We start from the raw sequence: 27888 nt of genomic DNA, 5'->3' as shown, positions 1-27888 counted from the left end.
ACAAGGGTGCTTAGGCACCCTTGTTCAAATGCTGAAAATGAATTGAAAGTGTGTTTATTATTTTTATTTTTTATTATTATTAATTTTTTATTTTTTTTTTATCGGTTCGATCGTAACAAAATATTATATATGTATACAAATCTTTTATATTATTTTTTATTTATTATTACACTTCTTATTTTTAATTATATAATACTTTTAAATTGTATTATTGTACCCATAGTTTTTAAGCGTCGCTCTGACAGTGCCTACCGTCCAAACGTCACGTCTGGCTTCACGAAAGATCAGCGCTGTGTCTTAACAGGCACTGCAAACATGCTGAGTAAAGATCATTTTGGGATCACACCGTTCCTATAATTGTTGTGTAGACTATTAAGTTGTATTTTAATTCTAGTGTGTGTATATCCAAATAAAGTTTTTCTTTCTTTCTTTCATTTTCAGTACCAGATCGGAGTTAGGAACTTGGTGGTGTCAACCCTTTTACATCGGAGAGCAGGATAAACCGTCAGTCCTAGTTATCATCACGTCGTTAAAGAACGAATATTGTCACAAGGTGGCTTGGAAGCAGGACTCTCCGTTCATATTTGTCACAAAATTCTTAATATTGTAACTGTATAATTTATGTTAATAAGGAACAATCTACTGAGTTTCTTGCCGGCTCTTCTTGGTAGAATCTGCCTTCCGAACCAGCGGAAGAGTCTCTACAAACAGACGGACTAGACGTTTCAATAGTGCTTATAAACTAGGCCTACTTGAAATAAGTTAATTTAGAATTTCTTTTTTTTTTATTTTTTTTTTGTATAAAATATAATTTTTATTAATACATAACTATAACCTAAAATAAACTATTTAAAAACTAAATAAAATCTAAAACGTCCTCGAAACCACCGCAGCGAGGCACAGTTCCTAAGATGCTGGCAGCATTGCCCCTCTGGATGGCCAAACTAATTCGTTGGCCAAGGTAACTGCCCGCTCTAGGATCACCGGTAGACTCGATAACCCTTTTCGATAATTCTTTGAAAAGGGCTCTTGCCTCCGGACCCCACGGTCCCAAAGTCTCTACTCCAAAAGGCACAAAAATGAAGCTGCTATCCAGGTTTTCATATTTACGCCTCTTGGCGTAAATATGAAAATTAAAATTTTAATTTGAATAAAGCCCAAGAGCCCACATCGGAGCGCCACGTGGTGGGTCTGTGCTCAAAAACGTTAAAAGACTGCGGATGATGTTCCCTCCATATATTATAAATGCGAAACTGTGTATGTTGGTTTTTACTCTCTGCTCAAATACTGCATCGATCTTGATGCAATTTAGCGCATCCTGGACACGAACATAAGATACTTTTTAATCAGAAAAGGAATGTATGTTTCGAATTCGTTTGTATGGAAAAATAAATAAATAAATGTGCTTCTTTTGATTTATTATTTATACAGGGTGATTCCCTATTAAATATACTAATGCACCCTTCGACAGTATTTCGTAATTCGGTTACGGCCACATTGCCGAATTGTGGGCGTGGCCATCTTGGACTGATTTTCTTCACGCATAGCTAAGAACACTCCTGACTAATTGTTAATTAACCCTTTCAACAAAAAAAAAACGAAATAAAAATCGATTTATCCTTTCACGTGTCTGTTTGTATCATCGTATATTCCATACGATGATACAAACAGACACGTGAAAACTTATAGCACCTCGTTGTTTTTGCGTCGGTTTTGGATGAGTTTCAGAAGTAGGTATGTTAGGCACCGTAGTAATTACTGTTATAGATATACGTTACTTGTAAATGTAATCAATCCCTTTGAAGTGATCAAACTTCGAAAGGAAAACTTTGCAAGTGTCTTTGATAAGAACTGATATCGTTTGAAAGACTACGGCAACGCTATTAGAATGAGCTTTGTGCTTAACAACCCTGTATTAATGTTGTAGTCAATCAATTTGTACAGAAATGGCGAACATATAGACATATCATTTTACGGACCAATAATGAACAATGATAATTCTATATCATTTGCGGTAAAGTAAAACATCGTGAGACAATCTACATGACTGGAAATTCTTCATAAAGTTCTCAAAAGTGTGTAGTCTTCCAATCCGATTTTGCCAGCGTGGTGGCCTAATACCTACTAAACCTAGTAACGATGATACTGAACTGTAAACCTATTCTATGCTGGGTAAAGATATTGGTAAAACATCGCACATATGCTGGATTTATGAGTGGAGTCACAGACATGAAAAGTGCAAGCCTATAGGAGGTTAAGACGGTTTGTAAACAACCAAGACTACATGTAGGTATTTTCTTGCTCTTTTTGTATGTCTGCTGGCTGTTTTTCATGATTATGTACCCTTAGCAATAAATAAATAAATAAATATACTACGACAGTACAAAGATCGCCATCTAGCCCCAAAGTAAGCTTGTGTTATGAGTACTACAACTGATCAATATTTTAACGAATAATACACATAAATACTTTTAATATATATAAATACCCAGACACACAAAAACATATATGTTCATCACACAAGCATTTTCCAGTTGTAGGAATCGAACCCACGAACTTGGACTCAGAAAGCAGGGTCGCTGCCAATCGGCCGTCAATACTGCGCAAATAGGTCCGAATAAAAATGTCTTAATTAATTAGGATTCATAGAAATTAGGTAGGTAAAATGCGATTTAATTAAGTTTTATTCTAGTTATAACTCGATTACTCGTTGCCGTTTAAAAAGTTGGACGGGGCCATATTCTGGTTTTTTTTTAGCGTAGACAAAAACATAAACTAATTGCATATAGGAGTAACAGACTGTGTGTACAACAAACAAGACTATGTAATATAGTATACTTCTTGTTTTTTTTATGTCTGCAGATTGTCTACCTACATTATATATCCTAAGCAAAGTGTATGAAGCAACGAACTTTAAAGGGCAAGGATACTGAAAAATTACCAACGTTATCTGTGGGCAGTCCGCCAACACACTTGCGACACAAATAGGTCCGAACAAAATGTCTAAGTAATTGATTGATTGAAAATGTTTTATTTTAGTTACTACTCCATTTCTCGTAATACAAAACATAAACCTTTTAATAGTTACTTTGAAAATAGCCTCAAATATTTTAATGAAGTCCTTGCGAATTAGATCAGAAATGCTAACAGTTTGGCTGATTCTGTGCGTAACAGGTAAGCTAGCACAACAAGATATTATGATTTCTTATTAAATCCAACTTTTTTAATACCACTAAAAGTGAGCCTTAAACTGATCATAACTGTTTGTAAGTGTCAATGCAGTCTAAAATGGTATCGGGTTAACCTGTCAGGGGGCATTATATGCAACCCATAATCCGTTTCTACGTAGCATTATACCCGAGCGGTACGGTCTTTGTCTGGTTGTAACTTGCCACAGCCGAAGTCTTCCACCTGACAAGACCAGAGATATTCAGAAATTTGAAATTCCCAACTGACCTACAAGACATGCTAACTGATTTAGCATTCCAGTAAGATTTCGCTTAGAAACTGATTAGTGGTAAAGGTTTAATATAGTTGCCATACCCCTAAAATATATGCCCAATTCCATCTTAGAGTGCATCATTCCTTGTAATAAGATAAGATTGCAAAGTGGAAAAAATGGTAATTCGCTTGTCGGCACGTCTTTATCTGTTGGGTGGGAACTAGCCACGTTAGACCAGAGAAAATTTAGAAATTATAAATGCTCAAATCGCCCTGATTGAACCAGAGCCCAACCTCTCATAGATCAACAGCCATAGCTCACTACTGCACCAGTGAGGTCGACTTAAGTGAACTTATTCACGATTTCATACATCAAGAGATTTAATTTCATCAGATTGAATTTTGAAGTGAGGTCTTTGAGTGTTGTCGACTTGGAGAGCTTCGTATTTACTTATTACTAGCATTGTTCGCACACTAGCTAGAAATAGTTAAATATAAACTGCCATTTGTCAAAGTTCTCGTAAGCCATTTGCTATTAGCATATAATAGAAAGGCTTATTTGGAAAGTTCTTCGTACGGTGTGCGATATCGAAGAACAATCCAGAGCCAAGTTATTCATCGTAAAGCTATGTGTTGTTAGCTGGGTAGGTATTAACTCCTTTATATTAACATAATTAATTATTCCAAACGAAGGAACTACCTTGTTGATCTAGTACTTATCATGTAACTACTAGATCAAGATGTCTTTGTTTTAATTTCCGGTTACTGTTTGTACTATGGAGAAGTTGGCCAAAGATCCTAAAGCCAAATTGAACCGACACTATTTTATATTATTTGTATATGTAGGTTTATGCATGTTTATTTGCAACACAGTACAGTTAAATGCACCACCTACCTCTCTTCTTGAGCTGTTTTTAGCGCCTTTGGTTGCCTGGAAGAGATCGCAATGTAGCGATAAGGCCGCCAAATTGTGTACCTTTTGTTAAATTTTTACTGTTAATTTGTTATGTTTATGTGGTGTACAATAAAAGTGTATTCATTCATTCATTCATTATTTTTTTCTATTCAGGCAGCTAGACCCATATAACAAAGACATAAAATAGGTAGACAATTAAAAAAAGATAACAATTCTACTGTATAAATAACAACCATAAGATGCTTTACATAAACACAAACCCTCAGAAGGGATTTTTGGTCTCGCTTCCTCAAAGCGTTGATAGAATATACCGTCAAGCCAAAAGTTCGCGCTTAGAAACACGTCCTTTCACCAGGCCGGAACTTAGAGTATAGCTATGTGCGTACTATACCGAAGCTATTCCAGACGTCAGCCTTTGCGGGATAAGTGCGGCTTTGAAACAGCTTAAGAACCGTACGGAGCCAGGTGACTACGGAATAACAGCAGAACTCCTGCAGGCGGGTGGAAAACCGATACTCAAAGTTCTTCAGGGGTTTATTAGAATACTCAAAGCGCAGTGGGCACGACTTAGCCAAGTGGGTAGGACTTTAACTTCTTGCGAGTTCGAATCCCAGCACGCACCTCTAACTTTTCCAAGTTATATGCGTTTTTAGCAATTAAAATACTTGCTTAAACGGTGAAGGAAAACATCGTGAGGAAACCTACATGCCTGAGAGTTCTCCATAATGTTTTCAAAGATGGGTTGGGGCCAGCAAACCGACTTGGGTGTTGGACTATGGCCTTAACCCATTCTGATAGCAGGAGAAGACGCGTGACCTGTAGTGGGCCAGTAATGGGTTGATATGATGAACTTTTAGGATTTAAGTTTTTCTCTTAAGAAATTATCAGTAGATACCAGACCGTTGGTAGAAAATAGTAGTTGTAGTATGATTATAAGTTATTAGTATAACGGTAGCTAATACACCTTATAGTAAGCCTATAAACAGAGCAACACTTCGGAGAGCATGTAAGGAACACGTCCTACAAGGTGCAGCCCTCCATCAACCTGAGGCGTACGTTTAAAGCCTCATGTGCCTGTAATTGACGGCCGAGTGGCGCAGTGGGCAGCGACCCTGCTTTCTGAGTCCAAGGCCGTGGGTTCGATTCCCACAATTGGAGAGTGTTTGTGTGATGAACATGAATGTTTTTCAATCTCGTGGTGTTTATCTGTATATTATAAGTATTTATGTGTATTATATTCATAAAAAAATATTCATCAGCTGTCTCAGTACCCATAACACAAGCTACGCTTACTTTGGGGCTAGATGGCGATGTGTGTATTGTCTTAATATATTTAAAAAAAAAAGAAATGAAGGCAAAAACGCCCTTCTAACCGGAAAATGGCTAAATTTTGAAGCACCAATGGCTATTTTTTTTTAAAGTTTAGCCATTAGTGCTTCTTTATCTGATAACTTATCTAACTGAACTCTGTCTATTGGTGCCATTCTTGCACACAAATGTCTAAACTAAATCATTGTTTGACTATGGTTAATCAGAGACCAACTTCTACACTTCTAGTTCAATCAACTATACCAAACACTTAGGTGTGGAAAGTTTAATCGATGTGGTAAAAACCAGAAAATATACTTTATAAATGAATCATTTAAATAAAGGAAATAATATAAGAACCAGTACGTGTTGTTATATATATAGCACCTACATAAAATGTACAGTGGGTACAAAAGAAGTAAGACAAAACATGGTCTTCGAAAACCATCCGTATTTTAATGGAGTAAGTGTGAATATGGTTCATACTAAATATAACTCAACACATTTGTATGATCTACTTTCTGTACACGGAATATTTTATCCTAGGAAGGACAAGCGTTAAGCAAGTTAAGTAGATGTCGACCTACAGTGAATTTGATATATTTTTTTAAGTTTTTATACCTACAGTGTCGCGAAATAAACAAGAAGTCGAGTATGTACCTACTTACGGTATTGACGTTTGTTTGCTTGTATCTTTTTTTTATTCAACCATTCAGGTATTTAAGTATTCAAAAACAAGCTTTGGGTTTTTCACATTACTTCGACAGTATTAGCATTTTAGTACATGGGTTACCCAAAGTGTCTTAACGACTGCCTTAACTGACTCAGCAGCGTTTTAATAATCGACCTAGCTAAAAGGTTCTCAGGTTTGATTATCTTTCGATTGTCATTCGGAAGCGTTCGTTCATCATTAACTCGTAGCTGTATTGCTCATAATTCTCGTTTAAGTCAACCACTCCTTCAGACCGGAACACAGCAATGTTGTTTGGGAGCAAAATTAACCGTTGTCGTAGAAAGTACTTCCACGGCCGAGCTTTGTCACAAAAAGCTTGGTTACCACAAAACATTTCTTTTCTATAATCTACTACTTCTTTTCTTTTACTGCGCTACTGCGTTCCTTTTCAGATTAAGTACAACTACAGTCCTGGTTCTCACCAGACTAGTCAAGGTTATACCTCCAGTAATTGATTCATAACTTAGATTGAATAATAGTGGTTGAAATACCATCAACACGTACGAAGCGTTTTGCTTCTTCCTTTCTGATCCGCACCGCAAAGGCCTGGAATGCCCTCCCATCTTCCGTCTTCCCTGATACCTATAATCTGGGTACCTTCAAATCAAGAGTGAACAGGCATCTTCTAGGCAAGCGCGCTTCATCTTAGGCTGCATCATCACTTACCATCAGGTGTGATTGCAGTCAAGGAATATGTAATCGGTTAAAACGCACATAGCTCCGAAAAGTTAAGGCGAGTACCGGTGACCGAACTCTATGGTATACTGATACATATATTGACTGCTTTATAATTATGCTGTGTAATGTAAAACTGTGCTTACTTTACTCTATTTTCTTTTAAGTAATACCTACTATAAAAATGCTAAAGCTTATATCAAGGTTCGAATAAAATTAATGGAAACGTGTAAGGATATCCGTGTGGATATAAACGATTGCAATTAAAATTTTCCTTATTTTGCAATGAGAAGTTTTATTTTAGACTCTATTTTAATTATTTCAGAGAACTAGCGTGTTTTAGTAAAATAACTAACAAGAAGATGCACATAAATTATAATACTCAAAATACCTATAACTAATTTTAATAACTCTCCTCTCGGGTGTCGTACGAGACGACTAAGGGAATATAAAGCAGAATTCTCTGTGCTTCTACTATCATCTTCTGCGATCAAAAACCCGTCTGCCCAGCGTGGTGATTATGGGCAAACACCCGTTGGGAAAGGCCTTTCGGCGAGCAGTGGACTCTTTTGGGCTATTGATGATGATGATGAATTTAAATGAGGGATATTTATGATCAACTAACTTTCAGTTACCTGCAGATTCTTCTGTGCAAAATTTATGTTCGTTCGTAAACTTAAAACTAATGCTACGAGAGTTCCAAACGCGTCCTGGTCAAAGAAGAAGGCCACAAAAAACTTAGCGGGTTTTTTTTTTGTTATCACCATCTCACATTAACATTTAAAATTATTAGAAGAGCAACCTGGTTAGAGCAATAATTCACACCCAAGCTTTTTTATCGATTACGTAGTTACTATAATAGGACTTTTCTATAAGCTTACTTAAACTTTGAACTTTTTAAGACACATCTCCAAGATGTCAGTGGCTACTTTAATGTAGAATTGTATGCAATTTCCTTTAAACGAATTATGAATTATATGTAACCAAGTATATTGCACTGTAAGTTTATTCTTACATCTAATGTTTAAATGATTCCAGTCACATTTTTTCTTAAATTTTGAAATGTTTTTATGAACGTGATAAGTGGTATCCGTAACTTGGAGAGAAAATTAAACCGTAGTTCCCATTTTTGGGCAATAAAATGATGAGATAAGTATCGTTAAACTCGCAGTATAGAAGCAGCGTAGTGGGACAATGTTTATTCCCTTCTATGAGAGAGGAGGTCTATGCCCAATAGTGGGGCGTAAAATTGATAAAAATGGGATTCTCGTTATAACGCGTCCCCAATCCTACTCTTTTGGAAACATACTGCTCACAAGCAATAATGCGTGTAAATGAAATACGCATATTTATCTCCCATTGTATTTAAATCGTTCTTGTACTATATTATTTAAATTTTTATAAATTTTACAAATTGTTATGTGTAAAAAAACTAATTTTCCCGAAAGTCCGCATAAGAGGCTGTTTATATATTCAATACTATCGATTTATCTTTATATTATGGATGTGGGGCATACCATCTTCTGTCAGACAGTCTACAGTACTTTGTGAATTGAAGGTTCAATTTATATAGTTGAATAATTATAGTATTTACAAGATTACGTGAATAATTAAAATTTATTTATTTGCTTTTGTTCGGCATTTTTGATGTTCATACTGAGACGTTCCTTTTTAAAGACTGGAAATTCTATATACTACTTAGTTTTTTGTATAATTTCCAATAAAATGGTGTGTAGTTTACATCTTTTAGTATTTCTTTTATTGCACATTATTATTCGTTATGCAATATTAATAAGTTTAGAGTAGAAGCCCGTCCTATTTGTAGGATAGACCTCTAGAGAGGGATTAGAGCTTTGACCCTTTACGATGCTCCAATGTGGATTTGCGAGCTTTGACAATTACTGTTATCACATGTTAGTAATAATAACCGACGACAGCTTAACGTATTCTACGAGGCATGGAAACTCAAATGGCTTTATAAAATAAATATGCTACAGAGAAATAAATTCTCTTGACTGCAATCTCATATGATGTTTTATTTTTATAAAGCACAGTCTTACTTATATTTTATGTTACGGGGCTTACTAATGGGTATGGCAGTAATATTAAAGCCGGCTTAGTTGCTTCACGGCACGTCTTCTTGGTAACTAGCAACGCCCGAAAACTCCGATCGGAACAGATCAACGAAAGTTTAAAAATTCAGGACTTCCTGATCAGATCAGAGGCAGATCTCCAAACGTATTTCATATATAAACTTTAAAACAATAAACAAGTATCAACGAATCTTTTATTATGTTCGGTGTGAATGAGGCTTCGTTCGCCGGTGCTGGTGAGATTGGTCATATAGCAGGAGAATGGCAGTGTCTATGACCGTAGTTTGTATCGCATAGCCTTCGCTTGCGCACGCGGCGTTGCATTGCGAGCTATTTACATAACACCAGACTGTGATTACTTTGATACTTTTATCTGACGCGATATATGTGTTAAATTTGATTCAAGTGCTTTAATAACTTATCAGGTAGGTAACTTAGTTGGTTTTTCTTGTTGTTATCAGCATATCACTGTGCTACTTATGATTTTAATTTATCTAGTTAAAGCGATTCGTACCCAAACTTTTTTAATATTTTTAAACGCTTTAATTAAAGCTTTATTAAAAAATGGTACCTTTAGAAAGCACTATGCCATCATATCATCGTACCATATATCGTAGTTTAAAATTATGTTAAATTAAATGTAGTGTTTACAATATTTTTTGGTTATTGGTTCTTTCCAAAAGCTTACTGATGTTCAACTCCATATTAAATTTTGTTCTAATTAGCAAACGGATTATACCAACGATTCATTGTTAAGTCGTAAGGATATACACTTTACTTTTTAGACTTCAGTTTCTTGTCTCTTTAACAAAGAAAGAGAAGCAAAAAAATAAAACAAATAATACTGGAACTATATTCTCTAACTATACATATAATAACAAATAAGTTTAAATTTATTTTGTCCATCCTTACATAAAACGATTTATTATTCTTTACGATGTAACAAAACTTCATATAGTATGAAACTTTGTCATAACTAATAGCTATAATAAAGATTATTAAGAAATAGACTTTATTTTAACTCAAGACAATCGTGGATTTTCCTTCTAAAACACGTAATTCAAATCTCGTAGTCCTTTGATCCGAGCAATTAAAAGTACCCACTTGCTATTGTTAAAGGCTTTGTAAGGCTATCTAGCAAAACAATAGATTAATTTTGAATTCTAGTCAGCTACCGAAGCAGACTCACAATGGGCATCAGATAAACACAGAACAATGAAGTCGGTGCGGCAAAAATTAATATTTCTGCAAAGTGCTCTAAATTAACATTAGTTATATTTATACTAATATCTACACCCTTCAAATGTATTCATTAAAATATATATTTTTTGTTTTTTCCTAGCCAAAATACGAAAAAAATATTCAATCAATATTATCTACTTTACAACCATTATATGAAGTGTGGAAGCATTATAGCAACTCTTTACTATTTTAGGTTTTAATCAAATCCAAATCAAATTCGTACTTCTTTATTCAAACATGTATATTCCGATCAGTTCTTGATGCATACTTACATATGTTTCTCATTATAATGTGAAGTGGTAACTAAGTTAACTTAAACTCAAGCTACCGGGTTTCTAACGAACCCTAGTCTAAGAAAAAACCCACAAATTTAGCCGGGTTTCCTTTATATACCAGCTTCTTACCGTCACTTTAAACTAATTATTTATCATCGGTATTCGTATTTAAGTTTTTAGTAATTTTAATCACTACATACACACTAAATACTTCAAATTTCATAAGTGGAATGTAAATATTTACAAAGAAAAGAGACGCGACCTTTGCGACAAGTACAATATCATTGTCCGCCATTGATTCCGCAACGGGATGTGGAATGCCCTGCGGACTTGAATATAATCCAAATTGGAGTATGTTCAACGCATGTTGTCATACAAGCGTATCGCAGCAGGGCGTACCGAGGTACTAAGATCAAAGGACAATCCATTACTAGTCGCAACTGTACGTTGTCAGACTATAAGTTGGACAATGGAGTTACCCAAAGCTAAAGGGTGGAATCAGTGTGGTAAACTTTCGCATGGCGGTTTGCCTTCAGACTTCAATAGTTCTCCGGGTAGTTCGTGTCATCAGAGTCATTCCCCCAACCAAATGTTCAGTGCTAAACTTAATTCATTATATCTAATAATACCAGTGGTAAACTGCGTTACAATAAAGATAAAAATATTAACATTTTAAAAACCTTCTAGATTTTGTCCGAGTTGATTTGTTGAACTGGAAAAAATTAACGTATATTATGACTTTCTATGATTTTTGCACACGTTAATCCGCGTGAAGGACGGACCATTTGTTTTTGCATTGCTTTGATATTATGTATTTTCAGCTGTGTGAAATTAATTTAATTAATCCGTTGCTGCGTCAAGCAAGGGCAAAACAACTAACACATTCGCACTTTTAATCTTATAAGTCAGATGGAAAAATAAGCGTTGAATAATTTATTGCGAAGTAGTAATTATATCGAAGCTTCCGCGAACTGTGCAAGCTATAGTGCAATCGTTTCAGTCACAATATCATCGAGTCAACCTTCAAAATAAAATTGGATCTTATGAAAGTGTTATGAAGTCCGAATTACTTAAAACGATAAGTAGGTACTACTTACTCTTGGTAGCCAATTTTTCCGCTGACTTTTATAGAGAGTTATATAGAGCTCAGTTCCTCCTTGCGAGATTAAATCTCAACGTAATGATGAGATTATAATTGTTTGCAGTCATAAATACTCGTCGGTAAATAACTGATGTAGCTATAGCATGCAATCAACAAAGCAATTTGTGAACATAAATCGACGCGATTTTTGAGGATCATAATTACACTTTATTTTCGTAGCTAAAATAATATTTTTCAACATGTATTTTTTCAACCGGTTACAAAATTAATGGTCACCTATTAATTACGTGTACCGTGTTCAAGTTATAACGAATGTGTGATTACGATTTAACTACATATTTCATAACCATTTTAACAATATAAACAAAAAATAAATAACAACCGAATATAAAAAAAACCAACTTAACTCGTTTTAAATGTAATGTTGGAAGTTTGTTTTGCTAACTAAACTAAACTATGTTCTTCGCTAATAACTTATATACCAAACGAATATTTTTGAAGTCATAATTCTTTTGGCGCACTAGGAAAAAATCATGACAGTAAATTTTTACGATGCGCGCATACAACGTCACAAAAAACCGACACCCTGTAGTTAGCTATAACTTTGACAGTGTACACTTTCAATTGTTAGAGTCTGCGGTGATTTAAGTGTACAAAAATCTCAAATTTCGAGCGAAACTTCGTTGTAATGAGTCAAAATTAGTCTATTAGTATTCCAAATTTAATTATGTTCATTTCCTTAATTATGTAGAAATATGTTTTTTGCGATATTTAACTAGGTAACGCGTTATAACAAAATTTTCTTCTTGTTTCCCCAAAGAAGTATAACTTCTAACGCGTGTACATAAGTAACACACACGTTTTTTATTTTCGGTAGTTATGATACATACTTCATCCGATCTGCAAGATTGAAGATATCGGAAAGCTAAATCAAGATGGCACAACCGTGTTGGTTGATACGTTTTTTCACTGTACGGTTGGATCTAGCCGCGGCCGAAGAGGACGAAGAGGCCAACAGATATTAGGAGATGGAAATATCATAACCTAGAATCGTTTCAAATTCCAGTGTGAAGCTTTGGCTGTGGCTAGTTACCACCCTACCGACATAAACATGCCACCAAGCGATGTAGCGTTCCGGTACGCTACCACATAGAAGCAGATAGGGCTATCTGCTTAATATAACTTCTATACTCTAGCCGGTAAGCCCGCTACCATCTTAGACTCAAGTCAAGGGCTAACTAAAAGGAGAAAAAAAAACTTGCTTGACGCGTTTCTCAGAAGCCTCTTAAAGGAAACTTTATTTGAAATGCCTACGTGTTAGGTGTCGTAAGGTGTCTAACTTTCACTTTTGCACCTTACGTCATTACACTTAAGATGTTCTCTATAAACGTTTACCGACTAATTTAAAAAGTTAAAATTTAATAGTGAAAAAGAGCGACACCGAAAAGTATCGAAGCTCAAAGGTTCAAAGATAACAATCCTAACTAATATTATGTCAAAATGTGTTTGTTTGTTTGTCCATGCTTTACGCCCAAACTAAGTAACGAATGTACTTGATTTTTGGCAAAGAGTTAGTTGAACGGACGGAGAGTAACATAGACTACAACAGATCAAAGACACCCAACATTGTTGGGTGTCTTTGATCACAAACTGTCACAAACTGTTCTATATTCAAGATCGGTGTACCATTTGAGCTAAGCGGAGGGCAAAAACTATAAATAACATGTATGGTTCTCTAAGAAACCTATGTCAAAAACAAACTGCCACGGTTTCCCCAGAAAGCCTATTCATGATCTGCGGTACACAAACACATCAACAACTTACATCATTGTTGGAGTGTTTGGTAATACGCATATTGCTCTGGTTGCAGCATCCGGTCAAGGTTGCCATATTATTGCAGAGTCATTAGGAGGTTACCAAATTTAAAGTCGATTGAAAAGAGTGTCTAATTAGGAAGAAAATGGCCACCACCAGTTGAGATTGCAGTCAAGGGCTAATTTTTATTAAAAAATACCAACTTCCGTTAAGAACAATGTTTAGTATGGCTTATCCAAATGGCAACATTTAAGGAAAGTTCCATGGAGAGAATTTTTTCATCCTACCGTAGTACAGTTCAAGGTTTTCTTCCTTAGAAAAGAACCAACTCTTAACTCTTTTTTTTTCTGGAAAGAATATTTTAAATTCCCCAATCATATTGATAGGATTTACATAGAATCTGTAACAAATATTGGATTGGTCCATTCATGGAAAGTATTTCATAGATTACGTGAGGTATATATATAGTACACATACCTACTGACATAACACGGCTCGCTTTAATTTAATTTAATATTACATTAAATGTGCAATGTACTATAGGTATGATTCATTTATTATTACTTCAAATTGAAATGATGTTATTAAACTTGTTTAACGAGTTTTATTAAGCGTCATTATTGAAATACGTGTTTTATTAAACGTCATATTAGGTACTTATGTGTTTTGCAAACGCAAAAAGTGATCATTAAAATCATTTGAATACATATAATTATAAATTAAATAATAACATTGTTAAAATGAAAAATATGGTCATTACATATTAATCTTGAATTTAATACTTGATGATATTTATCTCGACTTTAATCTGTGCAAATATGGTTTCGTACCAAAATGGCAAATTATGAAACCCTTATGGTACTTTTGGTCCGTTTGTCATAGCCGTATTTTTTACAATACTAGACTGATGCTATGTTATTATAATATAATTAATAACTTAATAATAACGTAAAATGTAACTTAACGTAAAGTAAATCTATAACTTGATTCTAGATTACTTTCAAAATGTATGGAGACACCTTATTATACAAAGCTTAATAGGTTATTCGTTCTTGCGTACATCACGTGAGGATTTTTTTGAGACGAAATATTGCGAGTGCTGTATTAAACCTTTAACCACTTGTGATTTTTCTCTTTTCAAGTTTTACGTGATTAATGGACTTTCCTTTGTATGAATTATCTCGTTATCGAAATATTTAACATAATAATTTACTATATTTAGTCTTGACGTCTGGTGACCCAAGAGCTGGCGCTTATTTAACCTAACGGCTAGTCTACCAATTCAAAGGGGCAATAGCGCCAGCATTTTGGATACCATGCCCATAAGTGAACAGTAAGACGGCTTATATTTTTGTAAATATTAATGTTAGTGTGTAATTATTATTTTGTGTTTTCTAATTGGAATTATATTTACCATTTATGTCATGGTTATCATTTGCTTTGTATTGACGCTGAAAATCCTCGTTGAAATAGGGAAATAAAGTTATTAAATTTTGTTTTATTATGTTTATCGAAAAGGGTTATCGAGTCTACCGGTAATCCTAGAGCGGGCAGTTACCTTGGCCAACGAATTAGTTTGGCCATCCTAAGGGGCAATGCTGCCAGCATCTTAAGAACTGTGCCTCGCTTCGGTGGTTTCGAGGACGTTTTAGATTTTATTTAGTTTTAAATAGTTTATTTTAGGTTATATTTATAAAATAATTATTTTAAAGAATAAATATAAAAAGAAGCCTTAAATATCAACTTATTTCAGCGGATTGAAGTGGCTGAAAGTCGCATTCAAAGATTCATAGAATAAAGGTACATAGAATAAAGATACATAGAAATATAGATATGAAATAAAGTTAAGAAAAACACGTGTTTAAAATAAGCGTCCTCTGTGATAACCTATCACTTAGTCAAAAAATAAAATAAAATATCTAAATGTATCATTTCATTTTTTGTTCCAGTCGAGATGAAAACATCAACTTCGGTTATATTACTGGCGGTATTAATTTCGCAAACACAGTCGGTAAGTACATTTTCATTTTTGCTTTATTTCACAAAAGCCTGGTAAATGTTTTGCGAATATCAAAATAGATTTACAATGTGTTTTACGTAGTATTGTATCTCGCTGAGGGAAATTACGTTTACATTTTTTTATGTAGTATATCATGCTCAATTTATTTAACTAATTAATCATTGTCTATTATACAGTGTCTGAGCATTAAGGTAATAAGGAGGTTTCTTCGCGATTTAGTTAAATATGAACCGTATGAAACATTTACACAACAATACCGTTTGATTAATTATCAAAAGGCAATGTGGTTCGGCGTAGTTAGTGCGAAACTAAAGTTCTGCCGTATTTTTAAAAGCTAAGTTATGTATGTAGCACCCACATGCATGGAGTGCCTGAAGACCAAAGATTTCGAACAGTGCGTGTTGCCAGTAATGACTTATACCTGTGAAACGTTGTACTATGGGCCTCATAAGAAGACTAAGAGTCGCTCATCGGGAAGTGGAGAGAGCTATGCTAGGAGTATATCAACGTGATCAAATCAGAAATGAGGAGATCCTCGGAAGAACAAGAGTTACTGACGTAGCTCAGCGAGTTGCGAACCTGAAGTAGTAATGGGTGGGGTACATTACTAGGAGAATTAATGGACGTTGGAATCCCGAGATACTGGAAGGGCGACCCCGCACCAGAAAACGCAGCGTTGGTCGCCCCCAACGAGGCGGAAAGACGACATCAACTGAGTGGATGGGAGCCACTGGAAACAAGCGGCCCAGTATTTGGGAACTCCCTGCAAAATACCTATGCCCATCAGTGGACGTCAATCGTTTGAAGTCATGATTGATGATGATGATGATGAAATCCATGAATAATATAATTTAGCAATAAAAAGCCTTGCAAATGAAAGTAGAATAGGGTTAAAATATTAATTACGTATTTTATTACGCTCTGACGTTTGAAATCTGCTCTCAGTTATAGTGTGACAAAAAACTGCATAGCTATTCCCACGTTATATTACATTTACAAGTATGGTATTTTACGTATAAATTAAATATTATGAATAAAAAAAAAATAGTTGGCTATAACGAATATCGAAGGCTTGAAACAAAGTTGAGAAGTAATGAATTTTCGAGTTCACTCGAACACACAAAGGCATAAATGAACTTTTATGTAGAATATATGAAAGCTCTTATTGGCAGAATGTGGTACAGTAACTTAATTTTTATGCTTGCATCTTGCACTCTATTAATCATCAAATGGAAAAGGTATTTTTGTATCATAGGGATTTCGCAGACGGTCTCGCTGTTCTTCTTCGCATTTTACGTTAAACATCAAAATGGCAGTTCTATGTGTACCTAATATGAAACAGTGTATGACAACGTGCAGGTATCTAGAGAGAGAATCCCTAGGCCTAATTGCATCTATAACTAAGTTGCTGTGCAAAAAGTTTGGATTTTTGGCGTTTGCACAGTTTTAACGATTTCAGACATTTTAATTCGTTATATATTTTTATCCATTTAATTTCTTACCAAAAAAAACTCTGTTATAGATAAAAATCATGCCTAGGAGATCACTTACATATCAAATGAACTATAAGGGATCTAAAAAACTACCTTGCGAAATACCATATTCAAGTATATTTCGTTATCCATAGTTGGTAAACGTTCAATAGGTTTAAGGCATTGTGTTCTATTACTATAAACGTGAGAAGTAATTACACTTGAGTAAAATAATTACGTGTAAATATCATTTATCAATGATTTAATTGAATTATTTGTGAATTCGGTGTAAGATTGAAAAATTTAAGGAATACCTACATCTAATAAATTATAACCATTACGTTTATCTTTAACGACCCCTTTAAAAAATACTATCGAATTCAAATTATTATCTTAGTTAATTATCTTTCATTAATACAGCGTATGACAACCTGAGAGGTTTACATTTAATTAAGAAGCAGCACAAATTTACCTAAGAGCTTTGGTTTAATTATTTCCATTTTCCACACTAGAAATTAATGTTGCGGTACAGCTGTCTACTCTTTGGGATTTTGCAAATATTATGCTTTAATAGAGAAATAGCATCAGTTCAAGGAAATATCGCTTTAACTAGATTGTTCAAGTAATATACGGTTATGTTGGGATCCACATCTCCACGTTTAAGATAAGATATGGCTCTATACCGAAAATTGGATCTTACATTGCTGTAAACTATATAAAATAATATATTTGAAGCATTAAAGAAATACCGCGTCCCATTGCATATATTTAGATTAATAATGCCACTCACAAACTGATAATTAAAACTTATTCTAGAATATATTAAAACATTGAAATGATAAATTGAATTTTTTAGGCCTTGCCTACCTACGTACATGCTAAATAAGTAATATTTACTATTTTTATTCAACTAGCTATATTGTTTTTGCATGGAGCTGAACGGCACAAAAAATTCAACAGAGAATTAATTGCATCAAAACTTGTTTGTTAGAGATCGTTAAAATGCAGTATCCTTCACACGCTTTCCGCTTTATGCCTAAAATTTCCTTTCAATCGAATATACTTATTTAAACTAAAGATTTTAAAATAATATTAATCAAACCTATGATTTCCTAAGATAAGTGTGTACATAACATGCTTCATGGATTTATAATACAAATATAGGTTATTATTAACATTGCCCAGCCTTTCTTATTAGTTATGTTCGACTGGTCTAACTGTTGTAATCGCATTCACTTTTCTTCTCAAGGTTTACTATTCTTAACAATCAATAACTAATCAGTCAATTAATGATAAACATTTTTTTTAGATGCCGTTCCGTATATGGCCTATCAAAATATGGTAAATATAATGTGCAAAACATGTAGCCCGTTATAAGCTTATAAATAGAATTTAATTTAAAATATTCATACGTTAATTTAGTACTATTTAAAATACAACGTAAGTAAAGCAAATACGCTGAATAAATAAAACTATTCCATATGTTTTACCACTGGTTTAACAATGTTGACAATGCCCATAATAAATCAGGCACAATCTGCTATTGATCGTTTTTTGCATACTGAAGGTTCGCAATGCTGACAATACCCAGTTAGTATCAACAATGCCCACCTTCCGGTTATTGTAACATAAGATAATGTTACAAAATTAATTTTAAATAAGATAAACAGATACTTATTATTAATACGTATTTACATAAAATCACCAAACAAACATATTTCGTACCTTAAGTATTTTTATCAACATTTCATATAACACATACCACACACACACACCAGGGAAAAAATTACTATAGGTTCAATATTGTAACGCTATGTTTAAAACGAGTCTGATTTAATTATACGTAAATATTCAAATCACGTTTTATATTCGAATATAAATGAAACAAACATGTGGGAGTACGTGCAAAACATAATTTATTATTGCAATTATTTTATTATTTACGCCTTCCACCATTAGGTGTTTGGTTGGTATATTGATTAAATAGTTTTTTGTAAGACAAAAATTCTGTTTTTACGGTCTTTTTATAAAAATATTCCACGATTATGTGAACAAAGTTTTAATGTAGAGGAATATTTTGTTAAGTTTCATTGTTTGATGCTATTTTAAAAAAAAAGTAGTACATTAGTGTAAGCTTATTTACCTCTACGCTCTCAGAAACAACACAAGCGAACAAAATGTATAGGTATGCATACGATACACGTTATGGACCTTTTGAGTTGCGGTTTGCTATGGTATTTGCTGCGGCTTAAGGGCCGGATTCCGAGTTCTATTTCTGTTTGGGTCGATTTAATATTATGAAATTTCCATTATATTTGTTATATCTATGTGGTTTGTGGCAGGCTTTGGTCGTTATTTGCCATCCTACCATTAAAGCCATACCGAAAAATGATTTAGCATTACAGTAAGATGCCGCTTTAAAATCGATGCCACACTCATTCCAGCCAATAATTTATCCGGATTTAGTTCGATGTATTATTACGGATATTATTTCCACCTGTGCGCTCATACTCAGACAGTGGATAAAGCTTTGGTAGAAGATAAACTTTTTATCCTTTCCCGGTGTCGGAAAATGTCTTCGAAAAAACTACCGTCTTAGACTGAGACATCTCAGATCAAGTCTCATCCTCATGTAAGATCACAGATAAGGCAAAAACTTATTAACTATAAAATTTTTTGGTAACGTACTCAAATATTATAAATTAATGAAATCGCTTTGGTGTCCAACTAAACAAGTACTTTGCTAACTCTGTTTGTTCACTACTATTTGCTGTCCAAATTGTAAATGACGTACATGAATAAGTTATTTGCGTACAAACTAGAATCTCTATACATTACAATATACTATTTACGAACATAATTTATATGCTTTTATGGTGACAATATTTTACTTATAACAATGGAATGTAGGGAGTTCTTATTTAGGTATAAAGAATATCCGGTTTTATTAAACGTATTTTGCTGATTTCGTGTAAGTACTTTGGCCTAGACCAAATAATTTCTATTGCTCTATATATATAGGTATGGTTGTAAATATTTTCAATATATTTCAGGGTGTGTGGTATATCATTTATGATGGGGTAATCTTACTCCTACAGATAAAGGACGGTAAGGTTAATATTTCATTATGAAAACCAAGGGACAAAATAGTTACGTAAATTGGGGACTTCTAATTTCTTTACCAACGGTTTTAAATTGGTGATGGGTAGTTCTTGGGAGTAATATGGATTATTTAGAAAATTTGTAAATAAAACTCTTTGATTTCTTATACATGAGTTCAAAGGAATAACCAAACCAAAAACCATTGATTGATTAAAGATTGGTTTCAATAATTATATATATGTTATGTTACTATTTTAGAATCAGAATAAATATATGTATACTTGAAAGTACATTAAATTTATACTTTTTACTAAAAAAAATGTATCGTACTGCTTTCTCAAAAAAGTAAAGCATGTAAAAAAAACTGTGAGGAATGAAAAATATATAATTGAAAAATATAATAACCAATGCGTTAAAATTCTAAGATTTAAAAAAAAAATTATGTTCCTACTCGTATTACAAAATAATATCATTAAAATTCCATTATCTCAAACTAACTTATATTATATAGGTATTGTCCCCAACCTACAAGTGTTTGATTATTTAAGACTCATTCTGAATTTATCTTTCCCCCTCAGTGTTCGAAATAGAATATTAATATCAACTAATGAAGACACAGTTCCATTTATATAAGTGGATCGCATATCATTATTTATTGAGTAGTTTGACGTTTTATAAATAACTAACTCTACGCAACGAATTAAGTTATTGCTCAGTCTGATATCAATTGATCTGAAATGGCACTGGCCTACGTTTCCCCTCTTACTTGCTACCTATATACCGTACCTATATACGTGGGTACCTTAATTTAAATTTTAGAAGTCAAGCACGCTCGATATTTGGCTATATCATAACTTACCATCAGATGTATTTTTGACGACCCTTTTGTCGCAGCAGTAAGCGATGTAATATGTAGGAGGCCACATGCCAAATTTAAATTGATAATTTCTGATTTATTTCTGGTCTACCATAGTACAAGATGTTTTCGCTCGCAACCGAGAAGACCTTTTCATGAGTGAACATCGGAGTAAAATGGATCTTATTTTCATTATGTTAAAGCTTAAATTTGCCTACAATTCTGTAGCTTTGGCTTTTGACAGATCATTTGTAAAACAAAAATCAGAAGTCCACGATTGCAGGGATTACACGAAACTAACATTGGGCCCATTTCACTTTAATAATACAATATACAAAAAGACAATGGTGAAATATTGGAAATCGACTCCTCGATTGCGAACTAGGAGCGCTAGCGAGGAAGCTTCGATCGTGGCTAGTTACCACCCTACCGACAAAGACGTGCCGTCAAGCGATTAAGAAGAAACCGATTGGGTATGCCATACCCAATCATATATTGCAGTCCAGGATTAACTCGTAGTGGGATACAATAAAAATATATATCAAACGCTGGTTCTCGCAAACAAGATCAGTTTTCGTGGAAACATACATAGTGATTTAAAGACGTACATTTTTTTTTAGAAATAAAACGTACTGTAAAACTTTTTATAATCAATCCATCGAATACCTTTTTAACCTTTTTAACCTTATTTATTTATGCAGAGTTTTTGTTTGTTTTTACGTGATCAATAGGAAATAGGTAGGCTCTTGTATACCTGCTGTATTACCTTATTTGGTACTTTGTTTAAAGCGGACACTATTGCATCTAATATGTTACTATCCTGCTATTTTGTATTAACTTATATGACAAGATTACGCTAACTGACACGTAAAAATGTGATAATTTTCCATAAGTGAAATAATACATAGGTGTGAGAACAAATTATCGTGTAACAAAAAAGTCGGTTTGTTTCGTAGATCCATAAAAAACCGGCCAAGTGCGTGTTGGACTCGCGCACAAAGCATTCCGTACTTTTATCTATAAAAACGCCAAAAAATCATGATTGTTGTATGCGAGCCCTTTTTTATATTGGTTTTATTCTGTTATTTAGTATTCATTGTTATAGCAGCAACAGAAATACATAGTCTGTGAAAATTTTAACAACAGACAGATAGACGGATGGACAGTCTCAGTTTTAAGAGTCCCGTTTTCTCCTTTTGGTACGGAAACATTAAAAAGCAGCAAAAAAATTGTTATGGCTGGAAAAATTAAAAATGGCGTCGTTGCAAATGAAAATATCGACACTGGCGTAGATATAACTGGGAAATAAAAGCCAGGTGTTGCTGCGATCGCGCGAATAACGACCCTCGCATGCCCGTTTGTTTGATTGTATCAGTATTGTAATGATAACAATTACCCACTGGGTAGATTTTTCTTTTATGATTTTATAACGTGTTAACGTGTGTCTTGTTGCCGTTATTTTTTTTTATTCCTCTAGAAAATCGCCCTTCACTGCAATCTTGCCTGATGATAAGTGATTATGCAGTCAAATATGGTAGCGGGCTAATCCATAAGAGAGTATGGCAATATATATATTTAGTATTTACGCGGCATCGTACCGGAACGCTAAATTGCTTAGCGGCATGTTTTTGTCGATAGGGTAGTAACAAGCAAACGTAGCCATGTTCGGACTGGTGGGAGAAAATTCAGAATTAGTAATCATTTTAGTTTACCATATATTAAAATGATCTTGGAAACAATGGTTCAAATATCGGATATTATGCAATATTTCGGTTGTTAATAACGGAAATTCAAAATATGAAGTTGCGTATTTATTCAAATGGAGTTTTGTAAAGGCAACAACTTCTGTTGGTTTCTTCTTCTAATAAAATAGAGACCCGCTTAGCAGTTGAAAATCGAGTTCGAATATTCGGTCAATTATGAGAATTACAAGTAGTTTATTTTAGTTGGTTGACGATAATAGTATTGGCTTAGGCAGTGCCTGCGAATAATTTAAGTGAATACATATTTATGTATATTATAAATAAGAAAATATGTCGGTTTTTTTACCGACTACCTGTCTTAGGCTCAAGCACTGCAAAAATCTTCACGAAATTAGCCACATATATAGCTCGCTTCGTGGACAGGCAAAGAATAGCGGTTAAGGCCACTTCTCAGTCTTAGAAAGTATCTGGAATCTGATCTTAAGGGATTAAAACATATTGACAAAATTTACGACAAGATAACTCGAATTCTGTAAACAGATTAGATGATACTTGTTAGCTCGATGACATAAAGTATGTTTTCCCCGGTAGGTATACGAAAACACTAGTATTAAAACGCGAGCTACGTATTTAAATATTTTTAAGCGCTTGGCCACTTTGTGTCGACCCTGTCGAGCCCTGTCATCACAGGGGACACTCTAAAACACTGTTCGGCAATGCTGGCAGGAAATACGGAATGAAAACGTACTGCGAAAAGGCGTGAGAATTTCCTACACTATACAAATTGAGTTAGTAAAAGTTATTAGTGCTGGGCATAGGCGGGTCGAAAAATTTTGTTCGTAAGTAAGGCAACAACGCCCTTCAGACCGGAACAAATCAATGTTGCTTTGTGGTGACCACACTCTTTTTTGTACTCTACATCAAGTTCAGAAAAACAAAAATAAAACAACAAACACTTGTAGTATGTAGTAGGATATAAAAATAATAGTGGTGGCCGGACCACCTTTGTTACAAAGAGCTTATCTAATACAAAAATATATAATTATAAGTCAAACATTTTAGCCACTAAATAAACGAGGCACTTAATTATAAAATAAACTCAATTACACGCTTGCGACATCATTAGCCCAAAGAAGGAAAATGTCCATAATTATTATGTTTGGAAGCCAAATTCTTTAGACAATATTTTTTAGGCTGATCCGGCAAACAAACTCGAATTATCTTCATTTATATACTTTGTTTCGCAGAATCATAAACTTATTATTTGTAAGTCAAATCATTGTTATTAAAATATATAATACAAAAGTGGTTAAAAACTAACGCCTGACTAGAAATGGTCACAAACTAGTGACAACTGCATATCGTGAAAGGCACAGAAGTCGTTTGTGGGATTGAGTACAATGTATTATTAAGGTAATTTTAGACCTACCAATGTGTAAGTTAAATATTGTGTCCAAACACATTTATTAAAGCGAGGGTACTTTACAATTGATGAATATCAGCATGACAAGGTTGCTAAAAAGCACACCCCTCCGCTTTCATCTCTCGCAAAACATAATAATAAATGTAAAGAAGCTGACGTTGGAAAAGACCAACTCCTAAGTTTCTAGCTGGCTTCTGCCCCGTTAAATCTACCTTCCAAACCGGTGATAGAGTTTAATAAAAGCATACATAGCGTTTCAAAACTACCTATATTAGTCCTACTTGAAATTAATTTCAAATTAGAATTCATTATCATCGTTATATAGCCGACCAACCTGCATCGGAGCACCTTAGTGGGTCTATGCCCGAAAACCGTCGCTCCTATGAGAGGCGGCCTGTGTTCAGCAGTAGGACGTTAATAGGCTGCGTATGATGATCATTTTTATCAGCGTTCAGCGTTGACATCTATCTAAGAAGAGAGGAATTCATGCGTGGACACACCACGCTGGACAGATGCGAAATGGTGGACTTTAAATGTTCTAGTGTTAATAATATCTTGACTGGAAAATCCAAAAAAAACTGGCCAGTCCTGAAAATCTTGTGATGTGTTGAAACAAAAGCTAATCAGTAACCCAACAAGCCAGTATCGTATATAACTTTTAAGTTATATAACTTTAATTACAAAATGAAAGAGAAAATTACTTTAACATTAACAAAAGGATATCTTGTGTTTGATTGCAAGATCGCGTGTCTATGACGTTGGTCTGACTATAAAGACAAATGGAACAATGCTGTATTTTAATTTTGAATAATTGTTATAGCGTTACGTAATAACTTTAAAAAGTAAGGAATTAGGTCTAGGTAGAGTTTGATATTTTGGTACGGTAGTGTCATCAGCATCATATCAACCCATTACAATAGTTTCAAGTGTAGCGTGTTTGGTGTATTGCAAACTATTTGAGCAGATTAGCTGTTCTGCATATTATCATTCTTAGTCAAACTTACCTGTGTTACCAGCCACAGAAATCGCAATTTCTGGTGACAGTGTCCTGTGTCAGCATACAAAAAGTGTCATCGTTTGTACACCGTTTTAGTCGAACTAAATTTGATGACCGATTGGCGCGCAATATTTGTGATGAACATGAATGTTTTTCTGTGTGAGTGTTAATTTGTGTATTATAAGTATTTATGTATACTATTCATAAAATTATTCATCAGTCATCTTAGCCCCCATAACACAAGCTACGCTGACTTTGGGGCTAGATGATGTGTATATTGTCATAGTTTATTTATTCAAATAGTTGGTATGTGAGCTACACGTAAAACTAACAGAAGGAACTATAGCAAAGAGTCTGTGCCATCATTGTTGCAGAGATTATATCGAATGCCCCAGAACCGTTAAATGTTATGCCTGAAGATGGACTGAATAAATGGAGTGAGTAAAAAGGATTAAAATCCCTACGTTGGAAAATAGAGAGGCTTTTATGGAAGCTTTTAACTTTACTGTTTAATGTGTTTTCTGCAATATTTTCATAGTGTAAACGTATTTCCTCGTAAATGTTTTGCCTTTTCTGTTCTACATTATTCTTCTTGAAAATACTAGATTATAAAACGAATAAGAAATTTTGCGTTTGCCCAGAGAAGCATAATAATATTATCGCTGGTCATCCATCGATTGACATGAAAGATAGATTGCGTGTAGGGTATTCCCAAATTTCCGTGATAAACAGTACCTATCTTACCCGTCTCTATTGTCAAGATCGTTTAGGCTTTCGCATTTATAGATAGATAGATTGATATATTTGCACAAAATTTGATTGCAAATAACGCAAACACAGCTAAATATTCACACAAATGGTAACAAACATTGGTATGCAAAGGCGGTTTTATTGCTAAAGCAATCTTCTCCATTTTCCTTGGGGATTTTTTTTTCTGGAATTTAAAGGGTAGCGGCGTTATATACATAACATATCTCCTCCAGGGTTTTGTTTGCAGAAGACTGTACATAATTACCTACACTAATATAATTATAATATTAGTGTACCTAACACATAGATCATAATACGTGTATTAAGTAAATTCCTGATATTTCGTATTTGAAAACTCTTGCCCGTAATCTTGATGCTTTAACAGTCTTTCTGAAATAAAGATGTGGTTTAATAAGTATGAGATCGTGGGTTAAATTTTTAGCTGGGTCTAACCAAGACTTAGTAATTACTAAATTGGCATAGGTTTGATCTGGTCTCACGAGGTACCTACGTATACATCCCTATACAGCCGTACAGGTACCGAGTAAAACCGACCAAGTTTTGCGTTTTATTAAACTAAGACGCCCCTTCCAGAATAGCACGCTTGTTTCTTAAGCTTGACTTTACCATTAAAACTAAACGTGATTATGTAAGGTAAACTAAATTTTTACGTTAATCTGGGTTAAGGCCGTAGTTTAAACTTTTGAACATATAGCAAGACCTGGTTTTATTTTACTTACCTTCCGCCCGAGCAGTGAAGTCAGGCCTTAGACTGCATCGACTTTACCATAAGGTTCCATTTTTCCAACCGTCGCGTCCTCATTATTCACCAATAACGCTAAATCGTGTCGTTATTCCTCAATATGTGGCCGATTAACTTCGAACCAGCTCAATTAACGAGAAAAAAACTAGTTTGGAAGTACAGACAGTGTAAATACTTACTTATTTTATAAGTATCTACATTTTGAATTCAAATCACTTTGATAGAATGTTAAGATTATAAATGTAAATGTTCGCGATCATCAGAGTTCACCATCTGAGTAGTTACTGAATCACGCAGCACAGCTGATTGGAGTCGAATGTACTTAGCTAGATAGATAAATCACATCGTAGAATAGCACAGCTTGTTTTATCGGAAATATATATTCGTCCTGACTAGTCTGTTTGAGATTAGCTTTGGAACGTCTAAACCGATTTTACGGGACTTTTTAGGTAGCAGGGAAATAATCTAGGTCTGTATGGGACGACTTCCATTAGGTAGTACTTCGTAATACTATTGCCGTAATCTCTATGCCGTAATCGTATTTACAAAAACATCTTTATATACATATTACATATATATATATAATCTACAGGTGAAGATGAATATGACAGTAATCTTTTGCGTCAATAATATAACTCCATTACAGAAGTGTTGTGGCAAGATATAATTACAAGATGTAATTGTTACTTAGGTTACGGAAACATCTATGATAAATGATTATACTACAATAGTTTAGTAGGTAGCTACGTAACAAAATGATTTTATCACAATTGCTCGTAACGTGGCTCTTATTGCATCGTTTTAAGGCTCATAACCCAACATATTTAGCGCCCGTTTTTTTCATTGTACATTACCGCATCACGCGTTGTCACAAACATCTAGAAAAAATAAACAAGCAGCTTACGAAATTTTCATACAAAAGAAAAGCCCAGTCTAGTCCAGAAAATGTCTATTGATTTTCTGAGAAAGTACCTAGCTGCAAGATTTGTTTTTTCGTTATAGGTGTGTTGAAAAATTTAGTTTTTCATATTTTCGATTCTTATCGCACTCTTAAAGTAACCAGTATAGCACTGCACACTAGTATCATAATGTACTGTGCTCTAGGTACTGGTCACTATTATAAAATATAGAGTACATATAAAAGATGGTGAAAATAATTCCTTCTTAGTCACATATTTATTTGACTATAAATACTGCTACTA

The 27888-nt window shown here is 34.1% G+C and overlaps 1 protein-coding gene across 2 annotated transcripts in view; it reads left to right on the top strand.

The window, feature by feature from the left end:
* The first annotated feature begins 9451 nt into the window (after positions 1-9451).
* LOC120629921 overlaps positions 9452-27888 on the top strand; it is a 31899-nt gene continuing 13462 nt past the window's right edge. For both annotated transcript variants that reach the window (XR_005659007.1, XM_039899004.1), the window contains exons 1-2: positions 9452-9591; positions 15550-15611. Coding sequence is in view for 1 of the 2 variants with exons in the window: in XM_039899004.1 (XP_039754938.1) it covers positions 15555-15611 (57 nt within the window). In the remaining variant the exon portion in view is untranslated. The remainder of the gene's footprint in view (positions 9592-15549; positions 15612-27888) is intronic.

The sequence above is a fragment of the Pararge aegeria genome, chromosome 15 (genome assembly GCF_905163445.1).
Source record: "Pararge aegeria chromosome 15, ilParAegt1.1, whole genome shotgun sequence".
In the NCBI taxonomy this organism is placed as follows: Eukaryota; Metazoa; Arthropoda; class Insecta; order Lepidoptera; family Nymphalidae; genus Pararge; species Pararge aegeria.
Note: the sequence above shows the minus strand (reverse complement) of the source record. Positions and strands in the feature narration are given on the sequence as shown.